At 37.9% G+C, this 21776-nt stretch overlaps 1 protein-coding gene across 1 annotated transcript; it reads right to left on the minus strand.

Annotated features, from left to right (window-relative positions):
• LOC107611075 lies at positions 1 to 1113 on the minus strand. Its single transcript, XM_016313039.1, has one exon. The coding sequence runs from the start codon at positions 1111 to 1113 to the stop codon at positions 1 to 3; it is 1113 nt and encodes a 370-aa protein (XP_016168525.1).

Here is a 21776-nt window from a genome sequence, read left to right on the forward strand (position 1 = left end):
CTAATGGAATGCCTCAACCCACTTCGTAAAATAATCAATAGCCACTAAGATAAACTTATGTTGTTTTGGTGAAGGAGGATGAATCAAGCCAATTAGATCCAAAGCCCAACCTCTAAATGGCCATGGCTTTATTATCGAATGTAACTCAGCTGCCAGAATTTGTTGTATTGAACCATGTTTCTTACATTCCTGACATGCTTTTGCATAATCAATACAATCTTTTATCATAGACGGCCAATATACATGATTTCGATATAACACCCATCTCATCTTCCTTCCTGCTTGATGAGCACCACAAATTCCATTATGAACTTCGCCCAAAGCAACATTCTGATCTTCTCGACCCAAACATCTTGATAAACTTCCATCAATCCCTTTTTTATATAACTCATCAGCCAATAAAACAAAATTCATTGCTCTCAATTTAATTTTTCTATCAACTGCAGTATTGGAATCTTTCAAATACTGAGCAATAAGCTTTCTCCAATCAGAATCCTCCCATTCATCCATACACAACACTTCTTTTTCACTTGCAGGTACTAAAATTTGATGGATACTAGAAAATTTTCTAATAATTTCTGGGCTAACCCGATATTTTGAAGCAATTTGGGCCAATTCATTAGCAATTTCATTATGAATTCTGGAGATATGCACCAAAAAAACCTTTCGAAAAGAAGTTAACATTTCCCAGGCAGTTACCAAATATTTCTGTAACGTTTCATTATTACATTTAAATTCTTTTGATAACTGCTTTAAAACCAACTGTGAATCTCCTAGAATTTGAACCTCTAAAGCTTCTTTGTCAATTAAAATCTCGAGACCTAAAATTAAAGCCTCATATTCAGCGACATTATTAGAGCAAGGATATTTTAATTCAAACAAAAATTCTGATGGAATACCCTCAAGCGAAATAATGAAGATTCCAACCCCTGCACCATCTTTGTGCTTAGATCCATCAAAATATAATTTCCAATATTTAACCTCTACATCAATAATATGTGCCCCCTGGTCATTCAGATCTTTCGAATTATCCACAAGAAAGTCTGCAATGACCTGTCCTTTTACAGCCTTCGATGGGACATATTGCAAATCGAACTCTATTAATGCTAACATTCATTTTCCCAAATGCCCCCTTAACATAGGGAAACTAAGCATATACTTAATAATATCAGTCTGCGCTATCACCTTCACCGATTTAGCTACCATATAACACTTTAATTTCATACAAGCATGATATAATGACAAACATAACTTTTCTGTCGGTGAATACCTTGTTTCGATATCAGTTAGAACTCGACTAAGGTAATAAACTGCATGTTCATGCTTATCTTCATCATCTTGGGATAACATACAGCCAATCGAATTCTCAGTTGCTGCAATATATAATTTTAAAGGTTCAAATGGACGAACGTTCGCCATAATCGGAGCTTTAGCCAAATAAGTTTTAATCGAATCGAATGCTAACTGATGTTCTGCAGTCCATTCAAATTTCGAGCCATTCTTTAATTTTACTAGAGGCGCAAACACCCTAGTTCGATCCGAAAGTTTTGAAATGAACCTTCGAAGATAATTAATTTTCCCCAAAAATGATTGTACTTCCTTTTTCAACTTGGGTGCAGACAAAGCTAATATTGCATCTGCTTTGTTTTTGTCGATAGCTATCCCCTTTTTATGAACGACAAAACCTAAGAAATTTCCTGCCAATACACCAAAAGCGCACTTCAAAGGATTCATTTTCAAACCCTTTTTCCTCATAGTCAAGAACGCCTTTCTTAAATGATCTATATGTTGATCTAAAGAAATGGATTTGACCATTACATCATCAATATATACCTCCATAAATTTTTCAATAAACTCATGAAAAATGGCATTCATTGCTCGTTGATACGTTGCTCCAGTATTTTTTAAACCGAAAGGCATAACCACCCATTCATACGTACCTAACGCCCCAGGACAACGGAAAGAAGTTTTAGCCACGTCATCCTCTGCAATAAAAATTTGGTTATATCCAGAATAACCGTCCATGAAGCTTAGAACTTCATTTCCTGCTGCAGAATCGATTAACATATCTGCAATTGGCATGAAATACTCATCTTTTGGAGTAGCATTATTCAAATCTCGAAAATCGATACACACCCTCAATTTTCCATTTTTCTTCATCACTGGAACTATATTTGATACCCACTCCACATAACGAGCGGTTCGAATGCATTTAGCTTTAATCAAGCGTTCAATCTCCTCCTTAATTTTCATATTGATTTCAGGAGAAAAACGTTTAGGGGTTTGTTTCACAGGTTGAGCATTGGGTTTAAATGCTAATCGATGTTCTACTAACGATCGATCGAGACCAGGCATTTCATGGTAATCCCATGCAAAACAATCTTTAAACTCATATAACAAATTTATCAGATTAGTTCAAAAAGGATCACTAAGATCTTTACAAATATATGTAACTCGAGCATCATCATGGGTTCCCAAATTAACCTCTTCCAAAGGATCTTGGGATTTAAATCCCTTATAATGATCATATTCAGTTGTACATTTTTCAAATCCCAAAGGCTCCAAAGCATAAATACAATCAAAAGTAAAATCGATAACATCATGAGAATGAGTTGACACTTGATCTTTGATTAAATCATCTCAACTTTTATTCTTTAAACAATGAGCCTCTGCTATTAAATTAGCAGTCTGACTCATATCATTAACTTCATTACAAATAATAGGAAAATCATTACTACATTCGACTAGAGGTGTCGAATCAAACATATTACTACTAACAAACCTATTAATCCTATCTGACTCAACTTTATCAGAAGAATCATCTTTATTTTCTAAAGCTTGAAAATTACTTAAATAATTATGCAAAGTTACCAGGTAATCAGAAATTTCCTCAACCTAGGCCATGGTTCAGTCTTCAAGGCCTTCAAGAATCACAATCCAAACCTGTTGGTTCATAGGGCATGTCTGGGTAGCGCAACTTCACTGACAGTCCCTCCGAAGTCAAATAACAACCTTCACAATTGTAAGGGTTCAGAGATCGATCAATATTTAAGGGCTTCAATTTGCGATTATATATCCTAAAATCGGCATGCATTTGTTCGACATAAAGACTCGAATCTGCTTTGACAATTTCAGGCTTGCCATCCTCAGTCCATAGAAGCACATTTTGATGCACTGTAGATGGCACTGCACCTACTCCATGAATCCAATCTCTCCCAAGTAAAAGCGTTATAACTCGCCCTCGAGGGCACCACTACAAACACTAAGTGTCTCTCCGATGACCCCACTTTTACAGTTAAGGTAACCAACCCTTTTGTTGGTGTGGAATTCCCACTAAAATCAGTTACAGCAATATTTGTAGGGACCAACTCACTAACATGTTTCCCTACTATTCCCAGCATTCTTTCAGGCAAGAGACTTATTGCCGCCCCACCATCAATCAGTACCTTGTTTATCTTGTACCCATTCACAATAGCAACAATGTGAAGAGGGCGCAAATGAGACATTTGCTTTTCGGTAGGGTGAAGGAAAACACCTAGCTCATCTTCTATACGAATAAAAGAAAAAGCCTCTTCATCTTCTTGATCGTAATCCTCATCTGGATTACCTTCACATTCCCCAAGATACTCAGTAGGGATTATCGAAATCGTCCCCACCATATCATCATCTCCCTCGTCGAAATATTCTTCATCGACATCGGCATCTTTATCTACCCCGGAAGACTGAGCAATTGCCTTCCCATTATCCATCTTAGCTGGCGATGGAATCTCCTTAGGATAAGTCTCCCCATTAGAAGGAAAGATAATTCGGGAGTGCACTAAAGGAGTTACCCCCTTACTTGCTTCCTTCCCGGTATCAACTTGAGATTTCTTATTCTGATGAAAATTTCTCCATCCTCCTCTTCCTCTTGGGTATCCTCTGGCTCGTCCTCGAAAAGCAGCATATTTGCTTCGAGACGGCACTCTATGTCCCCATTGAGGATTGCGTCGATATAAGTGATCACGCCTTTAGAACTCTTGACAATTTCTGATCCACTGTACACCAACAGCCTGAGATCGACTCAAAGGTGCATCCACATCATGTAGAGAAATCTTTGAACCAGAACCTTCTACAGGTCGAATCGGTTGTCTCTAACGTGCTTGCTCCTCTCTGTGAGCTAATTCCTTTTTCATTCTTTCCTTTTCAAAGATTGCCACTGCTTCAGCATCGAAGACAGCATTACACCGTGGACACAGAGATACGTCTCGGTCTTTAATTTTTTGCTGAACCAAGAAGTCTAACAAACCATCCCCTGTTCTAGGGTACACAGCTCTTACCTGTGACTCGAAATCATCAAGAGCCACATCAAAATCATAAAACATCCCCACCATATTCACTCCAAAATAGGGTTCCACATAACTGGCATCGGTTTCGAAGGGATCCACATCGACCTTCATTTCCTTTTTGCCATCATCAAATTTCAAACGACCTTCCATGCCTCCTGAATCAAATCCCTGAAACGAACACAACTGTTAGTCGAATGACTTGTTGCCTGATGAAATTTGCAATAAGGCTTTTGATAAACCACTATTTTATAGTTTATCTTGTGCTAATTTGAGTGGTTTTCATCAGCTTTTCACCCACTTATTCATATGATTTGCATGGTTTTACAATTCCTTCCTGGATTTATTCTATGAGTGAAAACTTGCTTCCTAAAGCTTTAAATTGTGTATTTTAATTTCTACTTTATACCATTCGATGCCGTGATCTGTGCGTTAAGTGTTTCAGGCTTTATAAGGCAGGAATGGCTTAGAGAATGGAGAGGAAGCTTGCAAAAATGGAAGAAGCACAAGAAATTAAGGAGATGACCAGCGAGAAGCGACGCGGACGCATGGCTCACGCGACCGCACAAAATGGAGAAAGCGCAGTGACGCGTTCGCGTGCCTGACGCGAACGCGTGGATTTGAATATGCACAAGTGACGCGAACGCGTGGACGACGCATACGCGTGGCAAGGAAAAGTGATGAATGACGCGTACGCGTGGACGACGCGTACGCGTGACCTGCGCGATCTACAGAAATAACAGAATACGCTGGGGGTGATTTTGGGCCACGTTTTGACCCAGTTTTCGGCCCAGAAACACAGATTAAAGTCAGGAAACATGCAGAGAATAAAAAAAATCAATTTCATAATTCATAATTTTAGGTTTAGATGTAGTTTCTAGAGAGAGAGGTTCTCTCCCCTCTCTTAGGATTAAGATTAGGATTAGGATTTATATTAGGATTTGGATTTCATCTTCTGCAATCACAGGTTCAATGTTTCTTTTATTTATTTTATCAATTTAGTTTATGAACTCTTTATGTTTAGATTGATTTTCTTTTATTAATGCAATTGAGGTATTTCAGATTTATGATTTTTATTTAGCTTTTTATATTCTTGGCTTTAACTGATTAATTGGAGACTCTTGAGTTATCAAACTTATCGTGATTGATAATTGTTATTTTTGCTAATTGATTTGAATTCCAATAACTCTAGTCTTCCCTTAGGAGTTGACTAGGACCTGAGGATCAAATTGATTAGTCCACTTGACCTTCTTTTGTTTAGCAAAGGTTAACTAAGTGGGATTAAAACCCAATTTTCATCACCGTTGATAAGGATAAGTAGGATAGGACTTCTAATTCTCATACCTTGCCAAGAGTTTTATTAATTATTAATTTATTTTTCTTGTCAATTAAATTACTTGTTCAAACCTTTTAAAAACCCCAAAGTATACCTTTGCATAACCAATAATAAGAACACCTCCCTGCAATTCCTTAAGAAGACGACCCGAGGTTTAAATACTTCGGTTATTAATTTTAAAGGGGTTTGTTACTTGTGACAACCAAAACTTTTGTAAGAAAGGAATTCTTATCGATCTAGAAGCTATACTTACAACGGGAATTTATTTGTGAAAATTCTAGATTGCGCGAGAGTTTCGTTCTTCAAAATGGCACCATTGCCGGGGAATTGCAAACGTGTGCCTTATTATTGGTTATTGTAAATATTTTCCTTTTACCTATTTATTTGTTTTTATTTTTTTTGTTTTTAATTTTTATTAGCTATTATGAATTCCCACCCGTTTGGCTATGAGTTTGGTCACAATCATGTTACAGGAAGAGGAGATTACAATGAAAGCTTGGGTCATGGATGGGATAATCAAAGATGGGAGGAGCCACAAGGATTCCCTCTTGGCAACAACCACCTCCAAGGCACTATCAACAACCATTCTATGATGCGCACCAAGACAATGGTTATGGTGGACCTCTTCGCGACAATCAACACCCACCACAAACTACCTATGAACCTCCTCCTTCATGTAATTTTAAACCACCATACTCACAAGCCCCTTACCACCAAACACCACCATATGACCCTAACCTATATCCACCATACCAACCACCATATGAACCACACCCAGAACCACCACCTCAATATTCACCATCTCCATATCTTTATCAAGAAGAACCACCTTCCTATTATGAACCCTTTCTCCAAAATAATGAACCCTCATATCCACCCCAATCTCCAATGGATGACATCCTTCGTGGTCTTCTTCAAGGGCAAGCGAAGATGAAAAGGGATGTACTGGAATTAGCGACTGCCTTAACCGAGGTAGTAAATCAATTAGCTTCCCAACATCTGAGCACTCAAGGAACCCCCACGGTTTCATGTGGAGAATCTACTGAAGAACGTAGCATGAAGGAGACACTAGAAACTCCGGTGGACAGTGAGCAGCATGACTTTGTATTGGAACAATTGGAGGAAGCTGTGATCGTTGAAGAGGAAGAAGTAGTTGAAGACTTGGGAGATGCGGAACCTCCATGGGAAACTCAAGTCATAGAGCCCCCTTCTAAGGAGTTTGAAATTGATGTTGAGGAGGGTGTAAAACCTCCAATGCATATCATAGTTGAAGACTTGGAAGAGGTTGGTCAAGAGATGGAGATTAAAGAAGAAGACCTTGCCAAGGTTGCTGGAGACCTCTCCTCCAAAGCCATCACCATCCATCCCTTCATTCAAGTAGGTAAATCTCTCATCTCTAAGCTTAATTAGCTCACTTGAATATGCTTTGCTTGAAACAGATGGTCAGCTTAGAGCTCTTTGTGGATTTAAGAGTAAGAGGGAGATGGTTAGTGGTAGGAGTCGTCATGCAAGATTCAATATGGTGGAAAGCTCAAAGTTTAAATGCAAAGGTTGATGTAAAGCTCAACTGAATGGGTCTAGGAAGTTGTTTGGCCACTTTAGTGAGAATTCAGATTGCCTGCCACCCGGTTGAAACACTAATGATCAACAAGAAGACGGGTGAAAAAGCAAGGTTTGGGACCCCGGAATTCATTCTGGCAATCAACACTCTTGGGGCCTTGTGACTTGCTTTAACTTGCTTGAAGGCTTTCTGTGCCTAGTTTGGGATCCCGGAGGCCATTGGAATTACAAACATTGGTGGAGATTCCTAGATGAGTTCAAGCACAAGCTGCCATGACAAGGAGCTCACCAAATGTCCAACTTAAGGACTATAACTAAAAGTGTTAGGTGGGAGATAACCCACCATGGTATATTCTTTCCTTTTTAGTTTTATTTTATACTATTTTTCTTAGTGTTCATGCATATAGTCTATATTTGCATCTGCATACTGCATATAAAAAAAATACGCACGCGACGCGTAAGCGTCGCTGATGCGTCCGCGTCATAGTTGCGTTGGGAAGAAAATAAAAGTGAACAGAAAGTCACGTGAAAGCGTGGCTGGAGGCGTGCCTCAGGCACAAATACGCCCACGCGACCGCGTCACTGACGCGTTCGCGTCGTTTGTGAAATAGCCTCACCACGCGTCCGCGTCACCCACGCGAACGCGTGGCTCCGTAAAATCGACGTAAAGGGGTGTATGGCAGTATGTTGGGCTGGAATGGGGCTGGACTCGTGCTAGAAGCCCAAGCCCTCCCACGCGAACGCGTGCCCAACGCGTTCGCGTCGTTTTTCAAAAATGGCCACTCACGCGATCGCGTCACCCACGCGAACGCGTCACCCAGATTTTTGGAAAAATGCATTTAAAGCAGAGAGTTGCGCGAACGCAAGGCTGCACTCGCGCCAATCGCACAAATCAGGCCACGCGATCGCATGACACACGCGTCCGCGTCACCTGCACCGCACAGCTTATCCAAATCAGTGCCAAAAATCTTATCTTTTCTTCTCCAATCCTAATTTTTCCTCCCTCCTTTCTTACTTACTTCTTCTTCCCTTCTTTCCCTTCTCATTCTTCTTATCTTTCATTTTATTTTACTTAATTTATTTGCATATTTCATTCATTGCATCTTAATTTTGTGCATATTTTTATTTTCTTTTCTAAATTCATTATTCTTCCTTTGGTGTTAAAATTTTCTTATTTAACTGTTGCATCTTCTCTTGAATTATTTTGGGTGCTTAGTGACTTGTGTTATTTTGGTTAGGTAATATTATTTAAATCAATGACAATCTTTTATACCTGTATTACTTTTGCATTGACATGAATTTATATTATCTCTCCTTACCCACTCTCTTCCCCATTATTTCAAATTTTTTGCACTCTTGATTTGCCATGTGCTCTACTGTTTTCTCACTTGCATGTTGTAGTTACAATATAATTGAGACCCTCATTATTTGGCATTAACCCATCCATACTGTAATTCTTTTCTTTATTTTTGGGTTACTTTTCTTCTTTTCCATCTTCTTTCAGGATGGCCACCACGAAGGGAGAGGAAAAGCCTCTTAATAGGGAGACAAGCTAGTCCGTCTGCACAATCTTAAGAGAAATAGCAGCAGTTATAGCTCGCAACCCGTCCACCTGCACATCTCAGCATGCACCGAGGATGGTGCAATCTTTAAGTGTGGGGAGGTCGATACCGATCTCCATGGATTAGCTATTTTCTTCTTTCCAACACCATTGTTTTATTTTCTTTGTTTGTTCATTATTGCATTTGCATGTTTAATTGCATGTTTGTTTGATTTTATGCATTAAGCTAATGCTTGGTTAAAGTAATGAGTTTCTTCTAAGACCCTATTTTTGAAACAAATATCACTAATTTAAATCAAAACTTTTGTGTTGAACTTGTTTGAAGTTGTATTTGGAACATAGTTTAAAAAGCTAAGAACACACAACCCGTGAGATTTTGAGCTTATTTATATGGTTACATTATTTAACCATAAATTTTTATTCTTGTGTGTTTTCTTCTTTATGATTGGGTTCTTTACTTTGTTTCATTCTATATATCCAATGTTTAGTATATTTACATGCTTGCATATGATTGAGGCCATTATTTGTTTAGCTCACTTATCCCAAATAACCTACCCTTTCAATTACCTTTGTTAGCCACTTTGAGCCTTTTTAATCCCCTTCTGTTCTATAACCACATCACTAGCCTTAAGCAGAAAAATAAATTAATAACCCCAAATTGAATCTTTGGTTAGCTTAAGATAGAGATTGTGCATCAACTAAGTGTGGGGAACTGTGGGAACATGGGTTAATAAGGGAATGTATCATATTTCTAATTATGAAAATTGGAAATTTGGGAACCTACTCATGAAAAAACCAAAATAGAAAAATAATGAAAAAACCATGTGCATTGATAAGCTATGTTTGCCTTTATGATTCAAAAAAATAAATAAATATATATATTTAAATAAATAAGGGGACAAAATTATCCCAATATTAAGCTTTAATAAAAGATCAATGCACATGTGATAAAAGTAAAGAAATATAAAAAATGTGGTGCATGAGTATGTGATACGCAAGTGGGAATTATGGGTAGCTAGGTATGATTTTAGAGTTACATAGAGTGTGAGTGTGTGTTAGGTAAGAGCTTAGATTAGTCAAAGATTCATATTTTAGCTCACTTGGCCATACATGCATCCTTACCTTTACCTTAGCCCCATTACAGTCTTGAAAAGACCTCATGATGTTTGCATTGATATGCTAAATATTTGTTGATTGGTTAGATGAAGAACAAAGTTTAGAAAGCATGAATGGGGAAGAAGTAGAGTGAATTAACCCTAGACACTTGAGCGATTAGAGTGCATATACACTACGAGTGAGGGTTCGATGCTTGATTCTATGTTCCCTGCTTTCATGAGCTGTCTTCTTACAAGTTTACTTGCTTTTTATTGTACGATTTAGATTGGTGAAAATTGGTTTGTATTTGTCTTGGAGAACTTGTTTACTTTTAACCAAGTAGATATAATCATTTTAGCATATAGTTGCATTTATATTTAGGATGCATTTCATGAGTCTCACTTTCCCTTATTCATTCTCTTTGTCTCCTTGAGCTTAGCATGAGGACATGCTAATGTTTAAGTGTGGGAAGGTTGATAAACCACTATTTTATGGTTTATCTTGTGCTAATTTGAGTGGTTTTCATCAGCTTTTCACCCACTTATTCATATGATTTGCATGGTTTTACAATTCCTTCCGGGATTTATTCTATGAGTGAAAACTTGCTTCCTAAAGCTTTAAATTGTGTATTTTAATTTCTCCTTTATACCATTCGATGCCGTGATCTGTGCGTTAAGTGTTTAAGGCTTTATAAGGCAGGAATGGCTTAGAGAATGGAGAGGAAGCTCGCAAAAATGGAAGGAGCACAAGAAATTAAGGAGATGACCAGCGAGAAGTGACGCGGACGCATGGCTCACGCAACCACGCAAAATGGAGAAAGTGCAGTGATGCGTTCGCGTGCCTGACGCGAACGCGTGGATTTGAATATGCACAAGTGACGCGAACGCGTGGACGACGCGTACGCGTGGCAAGGAAAAACGCTAAATGACGCGCACGCGTGGACGACGCGTACGCGTGACCTGCGCGATCTGCAGAAATAACAAAATACGCTGGGGGCGATTTCGGGCCACGTTTTGACCCAGTTTTTGGCCCAGAAACACAGATTAAAGTCAGGAAACATGTAGAGACTAAAAAAAAATCAATTTCATAATTCATAATTTTAGGTTTAGATGTAGTTTCTAGAGAGAGAGGTTCTCTCCTCTCTCTTAGGATTAGGATTAGGATTAGGATTTATATTAGGATTAGGATTTCATCTTCTGCAATCATAGGTTCAATGTTCCTTTTATTTATTTTATCAATTTAGTTTATGAACTCTTTATATTTATATTAATTTTCTTTTATTAATGCAATTGAGGTATTTCGGATTTATGATTTTTATTTAACTTTTTATATTCTTGGTTTTAACTGATTAATTGGAGACTCTTGAGTTATCAAACTCATCGTGATTGATAATTGTTATTTTTGCTAATTAATTTGAATTCCAATAACTCTAGTCTTCCCTTAGGAGTTGACTAGGACCTAAGGATCAAATTGATTAGTCCACTTGACCTTCCTTTGTTTAGCAAAGGTTAACTAAGTGGGATTAAAACCCAATTCTCATCACCGTTGATAAGGATAACTAGGATAGGACTTCTAATTCTCATACCTTACCAAGAGTTTTATTAATTATTAATTTATTTTTCTTGTCAATTAAATTACTTGTTCAAACCTTTTAAAAACCCCAAAGTATACCTTTGCATAACCAATAATAAGAACATCTCCCTGCAATTCCTTGAGAAGACGACCCGAGGTTTAAATACTTTGGTTATTAATTTTAAAGGGGTTTGTTACTTGTGACAACCAAAACTTTTGTAAGAAAGGAATTCTTGTCGATCTAGAAGTTATACTTACAACGGGAATTTATTTGTGAAAATTCTAGATCGCGCGAGAGTTTCGTTCTTCAGCTTTCCTTTTAAATCTTTCAAGGAAAGTAATGTTCGACCCTCAGACAAAATCAATTGTTTATCTTTAAGCAACACATCAAAAATCTGATCAAATTTTGAGATATCAAAACTATATTTCTTTCCACTTTTAAGTTTCGAATCATTCGACTTCTCATTACCAAGGAGTTTTTTCAACAAAGAACAAACATATGGAGGACCTTTTTTAAGTTCGGCTAAATCGACTTCTGTTTCAAAATCGACTTCCTCTTTTAAGGACTCCATGGTTACATAAGCAACCTTTTCCTTTCGAGTAAACGGATTACTCTTCGACCTCTGTTCGGTTCTATGTTTTTCTTTCTCCTTTTTCATTAACTCAATTTGCCGAACCTTTTCAGCCAAATGAGCCAAATCAAGAATATGCACATTAAGTAACTTTCTGCACATATAAAGTCCTAACCCCATAGTTGCTATTTTCACTATCTCATTTTTGGGTAATGTGACATAGTACCTACTCCTAACATTTTTGAAACGTATTAAATAATTATCGATGGTTTCACCAACTTCACATTTCAAAGCTACTAAATCAGTAACTGCTATGTTCATATCCCCTCGATAGAACTGAGCGCGAAAAGTAGTTTCTAACTGATTCCATGTTGTAATTGAATTTGGTCTATGATTCGAAAACCATGTAAATGCATTCTTCGTCAAAGACGACGGAAAAAAATTTCATTTTCAAATTTTCATCATTTGCCAAATTTTCAATCTCGACCAAATAACGAGCAACATGTTTAGTTGCCGATTCTCCGACTTCTCCAGCAAATTTTGTAGTTATTTTTAGATTTTTCGTCCCTCTTGGCACTTCAGCCATTTGAACTACTTGGGGAAAAGCCGATACAAAATGTGGCTGATTCATAAAGCCAACATTCAATCCGACCCTTATTTTAATACTTCCTTTATGATTCGGGTAATCTGATAACGACCACCACGCAATCCATGTAAAACATCATCAGCATTCTCATGTCAAACTATACGAGGATTTTCTCGATTTAGAACATGATTTTTATTTTGAAAAATATTTTCCATCCCCTCATTAGTTCCTCGAGTATTATGCCTTTCGCCTTCATCATAATCGACAATTCGAGCGATCCTCTCGACTTGTCTAGCAAGACACTCAAATCTCGATTCATGATCGGCCATCATAGGATTCAGAATTGTAGTCATTTGCTGGGTCAATAAATTAACCAAGTCATGATGACTTTCCTCCACTTGTTGTCGATACGCTGTCATTGAACCTGCAGCATTCGAAGTGGAGCCCACATGATACTCACAAGAATACTCTGAGTGTTGTTGTGGGTTTTGCATAATATTTACTCCATTTGCATTCTCAAATCGGACAGGTGGGACAAAGCCACTCACTGATGGAGTATAACCAGCAGGAAGGCCATAAGGGGCCAACCAGCAGTAAATGGAGGCTGAAATGGTGGCACAGGGCCTCGTGGACGAATATTATGTCCAACATTTCCAGTTTGAATAGTCGTGACGACTATACTTTCAGTTTTGATTGCACCTTCCGAACGTGAAGACACGTCGGCCTGTTGTACGGATACTAGTATACTGTCATTGGTGGAGGAACCACCATTCACATTTGACAATTCATCAGCCATGTGAATGATCTTCCCACTTCGTAATCACATACACTGGAAAATAATAACTTTTGACACACTTCGACTTAAAACTGTCCTACCGGGCATGCCAATTTGTTTTGTCGATTTTTAGCAAATCGAAGGTGGTTCGATTCTAATGGTCTGGGAGTGAAACCAACTCCTCTATGCGAGTACCAGTTTTCTATAGTGCATCAAAGTGCCTTCAATTAGACTAAATTTAAAGGATTAAAATACAGTAAATTCATAAATTAATAAATAAAATTCAGAAATTAACATTTTGTAAACAATTTAAAGAAATTAAAGAAAAACAATAAATTATTTTCTTTTAAAATAAAGGACTTCTTCATGTAAAATGGTAATGATAAAATACTGAAAACTAAATTCAGCAGAAAAAATAAAGAAACATGAATAACACTTAATGAATAAGATTAAATAAAATATGAAGAATACAAACAGGATTGAAATTAAAAAGAATAAGAAGAAGGTGGAAGGAACCCTACAGGAAAAAGGAAACTCGATTGCAAACTCAGGGATACGCTGGGATGTGAGAGTGCTTAGAGTGTTTTTCTGAGTAAAAGTTCCAACATCTTTTCACTGAAAATCCCTAGTATTTATAAGTTACCCTTACATAATGGTCAATTAAAATTACATTAATTACAATTAATTATAATTAAAATAAATTACAATTTTGAAACACAACCGCCTTTGGTAACTATTTCCACTACATGATTATAGATATTCTCAATGTGATTAATTATCCACTCCCATGTGATTAATTATCCACTAACCTTCTCACGTCTTTGACCACTCGACTAAATCTTCGGAAGTCTTCCTTCAAATCGAATCTCCTCCTTGATTTAACTTCTTCGATTTCGACAAAGCAACTCGGAAACAACTTTTGTATCAGCAACTCCCAAACTTAGCCTCCTAAACACATTTCCTCGAAAGGCTATATTCAATATCTTTCGATTCAATTTCTTTCAAATCGAAAATCAATTTTTGATCAACAATATGTTTATAATTTGATGCTCCCTGTTGCGATTTGAAATTTGTAAGTATTTTTTCTAATCTTTTATTCATAAAATTTTCTAATTAGCAACTAACATACATAATGTACAACTGATTTACGTATTTTTTATGCTTTAGATATATAATCTAATCGTAATTTTCGTTAAGAATCATACAATCTATCACTTTGACACTTATTTTAATGATAAAAAATTAATCATCGTTAAGATGTTATTAATACATACACTAGCTGAATGCCAATTTTTTAAATTTAATATTATATTTTTTAATAACATTTTAATTTAAAATAGGTAAGAGTGTTGGAACAAATTTACCTGTCAAGCTTTTATAAGGACGATGACATTCAGATATATAAAAAATAATTTTTAGACTATAGTATTACAAGATTAGAAGATATACTTAAATGTGGTTCAAACTAAAACTCTATTACTTAAGTAATGAAATGGATGAATATCACTTTTGAGTTTAAAATAAAAAATAAGAACAAGGTGAGCCACCGAAAAATCACTTTCTTTTATTTTTCATTTTATAGTACTAATATATATTGTAGCTTGAAAATTATGATCTTCGTATGATAATCACAGTGCATTTAATTAACAGCCACTGTGACTAGAGAAAATCACGAGTTATGACGTCGGTAGATGACTTTTGGAATATGTATACAAGCAATTAAATGTTTAGATATCACCGGTCTAAATTATTAAAAAATTTTAGTTTAAATTTAGTTATTGAGTATTTATATGTTGAAGTAATATTTTATCTATTTTACTATTTAAACAACTATATTTTTTTATGACTAAAATAAACTAAATAAAGAAAAACAAAATAAACAAAACAAGGAACTGTTTAAATAGAGGGACAGTTCCGTTTAAAACTACTCTTAAATTCCTCTCAAGGTGAAAGAAGCTCCACATGTGAAAGTTGTAACTTCATCGCCATCTTTGCCATAGTATCTGCCACCGTGTTTGCATCTCTCATAATCAAACGAAAGTCAACACGCCAATTCCAATGCATGATATCTCTTATTTTGAGCACCAATGGATCAATAAGCCCAAAACCATCTTGAGTAACAAGATTAAATGCTTCCACACAATCTGTCTCACAAATAACATCTCATTGACCCACATCTCAAGCTAAGAGATATCCTCTCCAAATGGCAAACAATTCTCCTTGAAGAATACTATTACTCTCAATTATTTCCAAACACCCCCTTTGCCAACTCTCATTACAATCTCTAATAACACAAGCAAAACCAACACTATCACCCGAACCAAAATAACTAGCATCATAATTAATCTTAAAAGTACCAATGGATAGAGGATTCCAAAAACCATTTAGAGTAAAGGGAAGGGACATACGTTGTGATTCAAAAATATTCCTAAGCTCCTTTTCTGAAGATAATGCCAGACAAATCACTTTTTTCGGAGGCCAAGTTTCATGAGGATTAAAGATGTCATTATTCCTTGCTCGTCATATCCACCAAAGTCCCGAAAAGAACTTGAACGGATGATCTCTGCTATGATACAAGAACCAGTTCTTCAAATTCAAAGGATGACAAGAAATATCCAACCTATGCCAGACAAGCTGAGCTTTTGGACAATCCCGAATACAATGTAAAACTGATTCCTGGCTAGAAAGACATCTTGGACACCTATCTGATGACGACATCCCTCTTCTAATGCGAAAACTTGCAGTAGGAAGAGCCTCCTTAAGACACAACCAAGCTAAAAACTTATGCTTTTCCGGAACAAGCTAACGCCAAAGGCAAAGCCAATTCTCCCGCTCCTCCCAACCAAATAGCTGCTTACACAACCACAAGTAACCATTGCGTGAGTCATAGACTTTGGCAGCAGACCCACACCAATACCAACCCACTTCCGGACCTGCTTGTTCATCTGGATTGTAAGAGAGAATATTACCTTTTAGATTTTGAGATAAAGGAGAATAAAGAGTATCCAAATGCCACCTACCAACCGACCAAATATCCTGTATCCGGAGATTCGAATCAGAAATGTGAACATAATCCATCTCATTAGATAACCGTCCTTCTCTCCTCCAGCTAGAAAACCAAAAATTCTGGTTCAAATCTCTAATACACCAAGCAAACCCATCCTTCAACACTTCCCAAGCCTTGCAAAGACACCTCCAAATGGGAGAGTCATTGTTCTTAGGATAACTAAAACAGTCATATAGAGATGATCGGTATTTGACATCCAACAATTGGACCCATAACTTGTTTGGCTGCTGGAAAAAAGTCCAAACTAACTTCCCAAGAAGAGCAATATTTACACAATAAGGATATCTAACCCCCAAACCTCCATATTTTTTTGGAGTAACCAATACCTTCCAACTAACAAGATTCAATCCTCTTCCATCAACTTGTCCTTTCCAAAGAAAATTCCTCATCATAGACTCCAATTTACTAATGATTCCTTTGGGAAAAATTAGAGACCTGCATCTGGTACGTGGGAATAGCGGCTGCAATAGAATTAACCAAGCAGAGTCTACCAGTCCGATTGAGTAAATTCCCTTTCCAGCTTGCTAGCCTACTCCGAATCTTATCAAGGACATCATTGAAAGCTGAACGAGTCACCCTAGAATGGCTAAGGGTAACTCCAAGATACTTGCCCAAATCCTGGACAAATCTGATAGAGGATACCCCAGTGAAAACCTCTTTCCTTGTTGCAGAGACATTCTTGGAGCAAAGCGCTTTAGACTTCTCAACATTAATCTTCATCCCAGATGCTTTGCAAAAAGTCTCTAAAACCAACATCACATTTTGCACTTGTCTCTTTGTAGCTTTACAGAACAGAAGTAAGTCATCCGCAAACATTAAGTGGGATATTCTTGGTCCCCCTCTAGAAATAGCAACCGGCTCCCACAAGCCCAAATCAACCTGATGACTAATAAAGCATGCCAATCGCTCCATACACAGCATAAAGAGTATCCAAATGCCACCTACCAACCGACCAAATATCCTGTATCCGGAGATTCGAATCAGAAATGTGGACATAATCCATCTCATTAGATAACCGTCCTTCTCTCCTCCAGCTAGAAAACCAAAAATTCTGGTTCAAATCTCCAATACACCAAGCAAACCCATCCTTCATCCTTCAACAAGCCTTGCAAAGACACCTCCAAATGGGAGAGTCCTTGTTCTTAGGATAACTAAAACAGTCATATAGAGATGATCGGTATTCGGTATCCAACAATTGGACCCATAGCTTGTTTGGCTGCTGGAAAAAGTCCAAACTAGCTTCCCAAGAAGAGCAATATTTACACAATAAGGATCTCTAACCCCCAAACCTCCATATTTTTTTGGAGTAACCGGTACCTTCCAACTAACAAGATTCAATCCTCTTTCATCAACTTGTCCTTTTGAAAGAAAATTCCTCATCATAGACTCCAATTTACTAATGATTCCTTTGGAAAAAATAGAGACCTGCATCTGGTACGTGGGAATAGCGGCTGCAATAGAATTAACCAAGCAGAGTCTACCAGTCCGATTGAGTAAATTCCCTTTCCAGCTTGCTAGCCTACTCCGAATCTTATCCAAGACACCATTGAAAGCTGAACGAGTCACCCTAGAATGGCTAAGGGTAACTCCAAGATACCTGCCCAAGTCCTGGACAAATCTGATAAAGGATACCCCAGTGAAAACCTCTTTCCTTGTTGCAGAGACATTCTTGGAGCAAAGTGCTTTAGACTTCTCCACATTAATCTTCATCCCAGATGCTTTGCAAAAAGTCTCTAAAACCAACACCACATTTTGCACTTGTCTCTTTGTAGCTTTACAGAATAGAAGCAAGTCATCCGCAAACATTAAGTGGGATATTCTTGGTCCCCCTCTAGAAATAGCAACCGGCTCCCACAAGCCCAAATCAACCTGATGACTAATAAAGCATGCCAATTGCTCCATACACAGCACAAAAAGATAGGGTGACATAGGGTCTCCTTGTCTAAGACCTCGACTAGGAGTAAAGCCATTCAGACGATTCCCATTCCAAAGAATAGATAAGGAAGAAGCAGTGACACAATTCATAATCAAATTAATTGTAGGAATAGGAAAACCAAAGCTCTTTAGGGTATGAGCTAAAAACCTCCAATCAACTCTATCATAAGCTTTCTCCAGATCAATCTTAAAGGCCAGTGTACCTTTCTTTGATTTAGTCTTCTTCATAAAGTGGAGAACTTCTTGAGTAATAATGATGTTGTCAGGAGTTCCTCGTCCCGGAATAAATCCTCCTTGAAGCGGGCCAACAATCTCCGCAAGATGAGGACGAAGCCTATTAACAAGGACCTTCGTGATGATCTTGTAAACTACATTGCAGAGACTAATCGGTCTGAAATCTTTCATAGATACCGGTGATTCAACCTTTGGAATAAGAACCAGTAAAGTCTCCAACATTCTCGGATCAAGAGTAACACCGGAGAATGCCTGCTTAACCATCTTCCAAACATCAAGACCAATGATCTCCCAATATTCTTTGAAGAAGAAAGCTTGAAACCCATCAGGACCCGGAGCTTTAAAAGAGTTCATGTGAAAAACAGCTGTTTTGACTTCCTCCATAGTAACTGGTGCCGTAAGATTATTGCAAGCTTCCACATTCAGAGAAGGAAGAGGCACATCACCAAGGCAACCCAAATCAACATCATCCAAATGACAGAATAAACTTTTATAGAAAGACTCTGCTTCTTGACTCAAAACCTCTGGATCAGTTTTCCACACTCCATCCTTGAGAAAAAGGCCATGAATCTTATTATGCTTCCTTCGCGCAAGAGTTTGAATATGAAAGAATCTTGTATTCCTATCCCCGAACCTTACCCACTGCTCTCTGGACTTTTGGAACCAGAGGAGCTCTTCTTGCACTAGAGTATTATTATAATCATCAAGTAACTGTTGTTCTTTCTGATGCAAATAAATACTATCCACCATTTCCAAACACTTTTGTAAATAATTAATCTGCTGCTCTAATTCACATTTTTTAACAAAAATGTTACCAAATACCTTCGAGTTAAACTCTAGTGAATTCTTCTGTACTTCCGAAAGCTTGCCATGAATCCCTCTATTACCAGACTACCATGACTGATTCACAATATCCCTATACACAGGATGAGTAGCCCAAACAGCAACAAATCGGAAAGGTCGATTCCCTTTAGGCTGAGGACGACCTTTACAACGCACCAGAATACGGCAATGATCAGACTGAAGCCTATTTAAAACTTCTGCATAAGCCTCTGGAAAGATAGATAACCAACTACTTTTTATACAGACTTGATCAAGCTTTTTTGCCACGTCAACATAATTTTTTACCCTTTTGTACCAAGAAAACCGCCTCCCAATAGTCTTCAGATCAAACAAACCACTATCCCCTAATGAAGTAGCAAACATGTCTGCTCTTTGATGAGAAAATTGACAGCCCTTAGATTCATAAGAAAATTTGACTTCATTAAAATCACCAAGGACAATCCAAGGTCCTTGAAAAGCCATAGATTGTGCAACAAGATAATCCCAAAGGAGAACCCTTTTATTAAATTGAGGACTGCCATAAATACCACTACACCTCCAAATTAAATTATCAAATTGAACCTCAACAGTAACACTCGGATCAAAAGCATCAATGAACTTACAACAAACACCCTTCATAGAGGATAGAAACCAAATACCTCCCTTATGCCCCTCTGCTTCTACTATACCAACAGAGTGATACCCCAACCTTTCCCAAAATAATTTTAAATGCTGAAAAGGGGAGTGAGTTTCAATCACAATAAAGAAAATAGGTCTAAATTTTCTAACAAGTTTCTTACAATGCACCCGGGCTAACTTATTAGAAGCACCCCTAATATTCCAAACAATCATATTTAAACTATCCATAAATAATAGGGACAGAATAAATAAGAACATAAACTTTAAACAGAATTACCAACCTCAATAGGTGGTTTGTCCTGCGGTACTGGCACACTCTGATCCTCAATAATTGCCACCTTCGGACCCCCTAACACTGCACCTGCCATACTTCCATCTACTAAGGTTTTCTCCGTTGTACCACCATTTTTATCAACTGGCGAGTTCTGCAGGGAGAAGGCCGAGGACGCTTCCATAGAGAAATTCCACGACGTGCAGGAGTTCTGCGCGATGGAGATGGTGCACTTTCATGTTTTTCTCGCTTTCCCATCCTAATGCCAATTGATTTGCTTCCATCACCATGCAAATTGGGCCTTGGAACCCTTCTTGAACCATACTTGTGCTACTTTTCATCTTGGTCCTTTAAACCTGATGACTGGCCCATTGTGAATTTTCCCTTATGCAACACTTGTTGCCAGCCCTCTCCATCATCCATGCATGCCTCATTAACATGACCATCAGGCACGTGAGGAGCCAATGATTCCGTAACCACATCCTTCCCTTTAACAACTCCTAATTTCTCACCCAAATTACGAGAATTCTCACCCAAATCGCGAGCTTCTGATTCAGCCTCTTTATGAAGCTCATGATTGTTGTGTGGCACTAGTGTCGGAGCTTCATTATTTTTTCCATCACCAAAGGAATTTCTGTTTCCTTCCAAGGACTCCTTCTCCATGCACAACGATTTATCATGCCCATACCGTGCACAAGTAGCACAAATCAACTGTAAACTCTCGTACTCCACTTCATGAGTCACACCCTCCACTATAATATGTTTGATTACAGGCAACCCAAGATTAATTTGAACACAAGCTCGGGCATATTTTTCTCTTTCTGCAAGCTTAGTGGCCAAATCTACTTTCACCGGAACCCCTATTGCAGAAGCAATTCGCAGCATTGCTTATTCCTGGTAGCACCAAATTGGAAGTCCCGAGACTCGAATCCATACCAGCGTTGATCCAAAGAATTTTTCGCATGGCCTAAAATCCACATCCCATGGCTTTACTGCAACATAGTGACCATCTATCAACCACGGGCCACCAAGAATGACTTTCTCACAATCCGCAACAACATCAAATTTAACCAAAAAATACCCAAACCCCACATCCAACAAATCAAACCCTCCTTTGATGCGCCATACTATCCGGAGCTTATGCATGAGAGCCGTGTAGCCATAATGCTTATCCAGCACCTTGATCACGATGGCTTCCTTCTAAGGTTCAGCTAGACAACTCTTTGCCTCCTTGGTAAAACTGACACTTGGTGGGTAAGAATCACCCTGCTTACCTGTCACCGTCACGATACCATCCCCAGAAAAGACCCTACTAATGCAAAGACCTTAGACTTTTTCTGCACCAATGACTTTATCTCTAAAAGAAACCTTGGATGGCTTTTCTAATCCCTCTCGAGAAGAACCTTCCTTAACACCGGATGCACACCCA

This window comes from Arachis ipaensis, chromosome B08 (genome assembly GCF_000816755.2).
Source record: "Arachis ipaensis cultivar K30076 chromosome B08, Araip1.1, whole genome shotgun sequence".
Classification (NCBI taxonomy): Eukaryota; Viridiplantae; Streptophyta; class Magnoliopsida; order Fabales; family Fabaceae; genus Arachis; species Arachis ipaensis.

Excerpts from the sequence above, each read along its gene's own strand:
- LOC107611075 (XM_016313039.1), bottom strand. The coding sequence starts at position 1,113 with ATGTTAGCATTAATAGAGTTCGATTTGCAATATGTCCCATCGAAGGCT.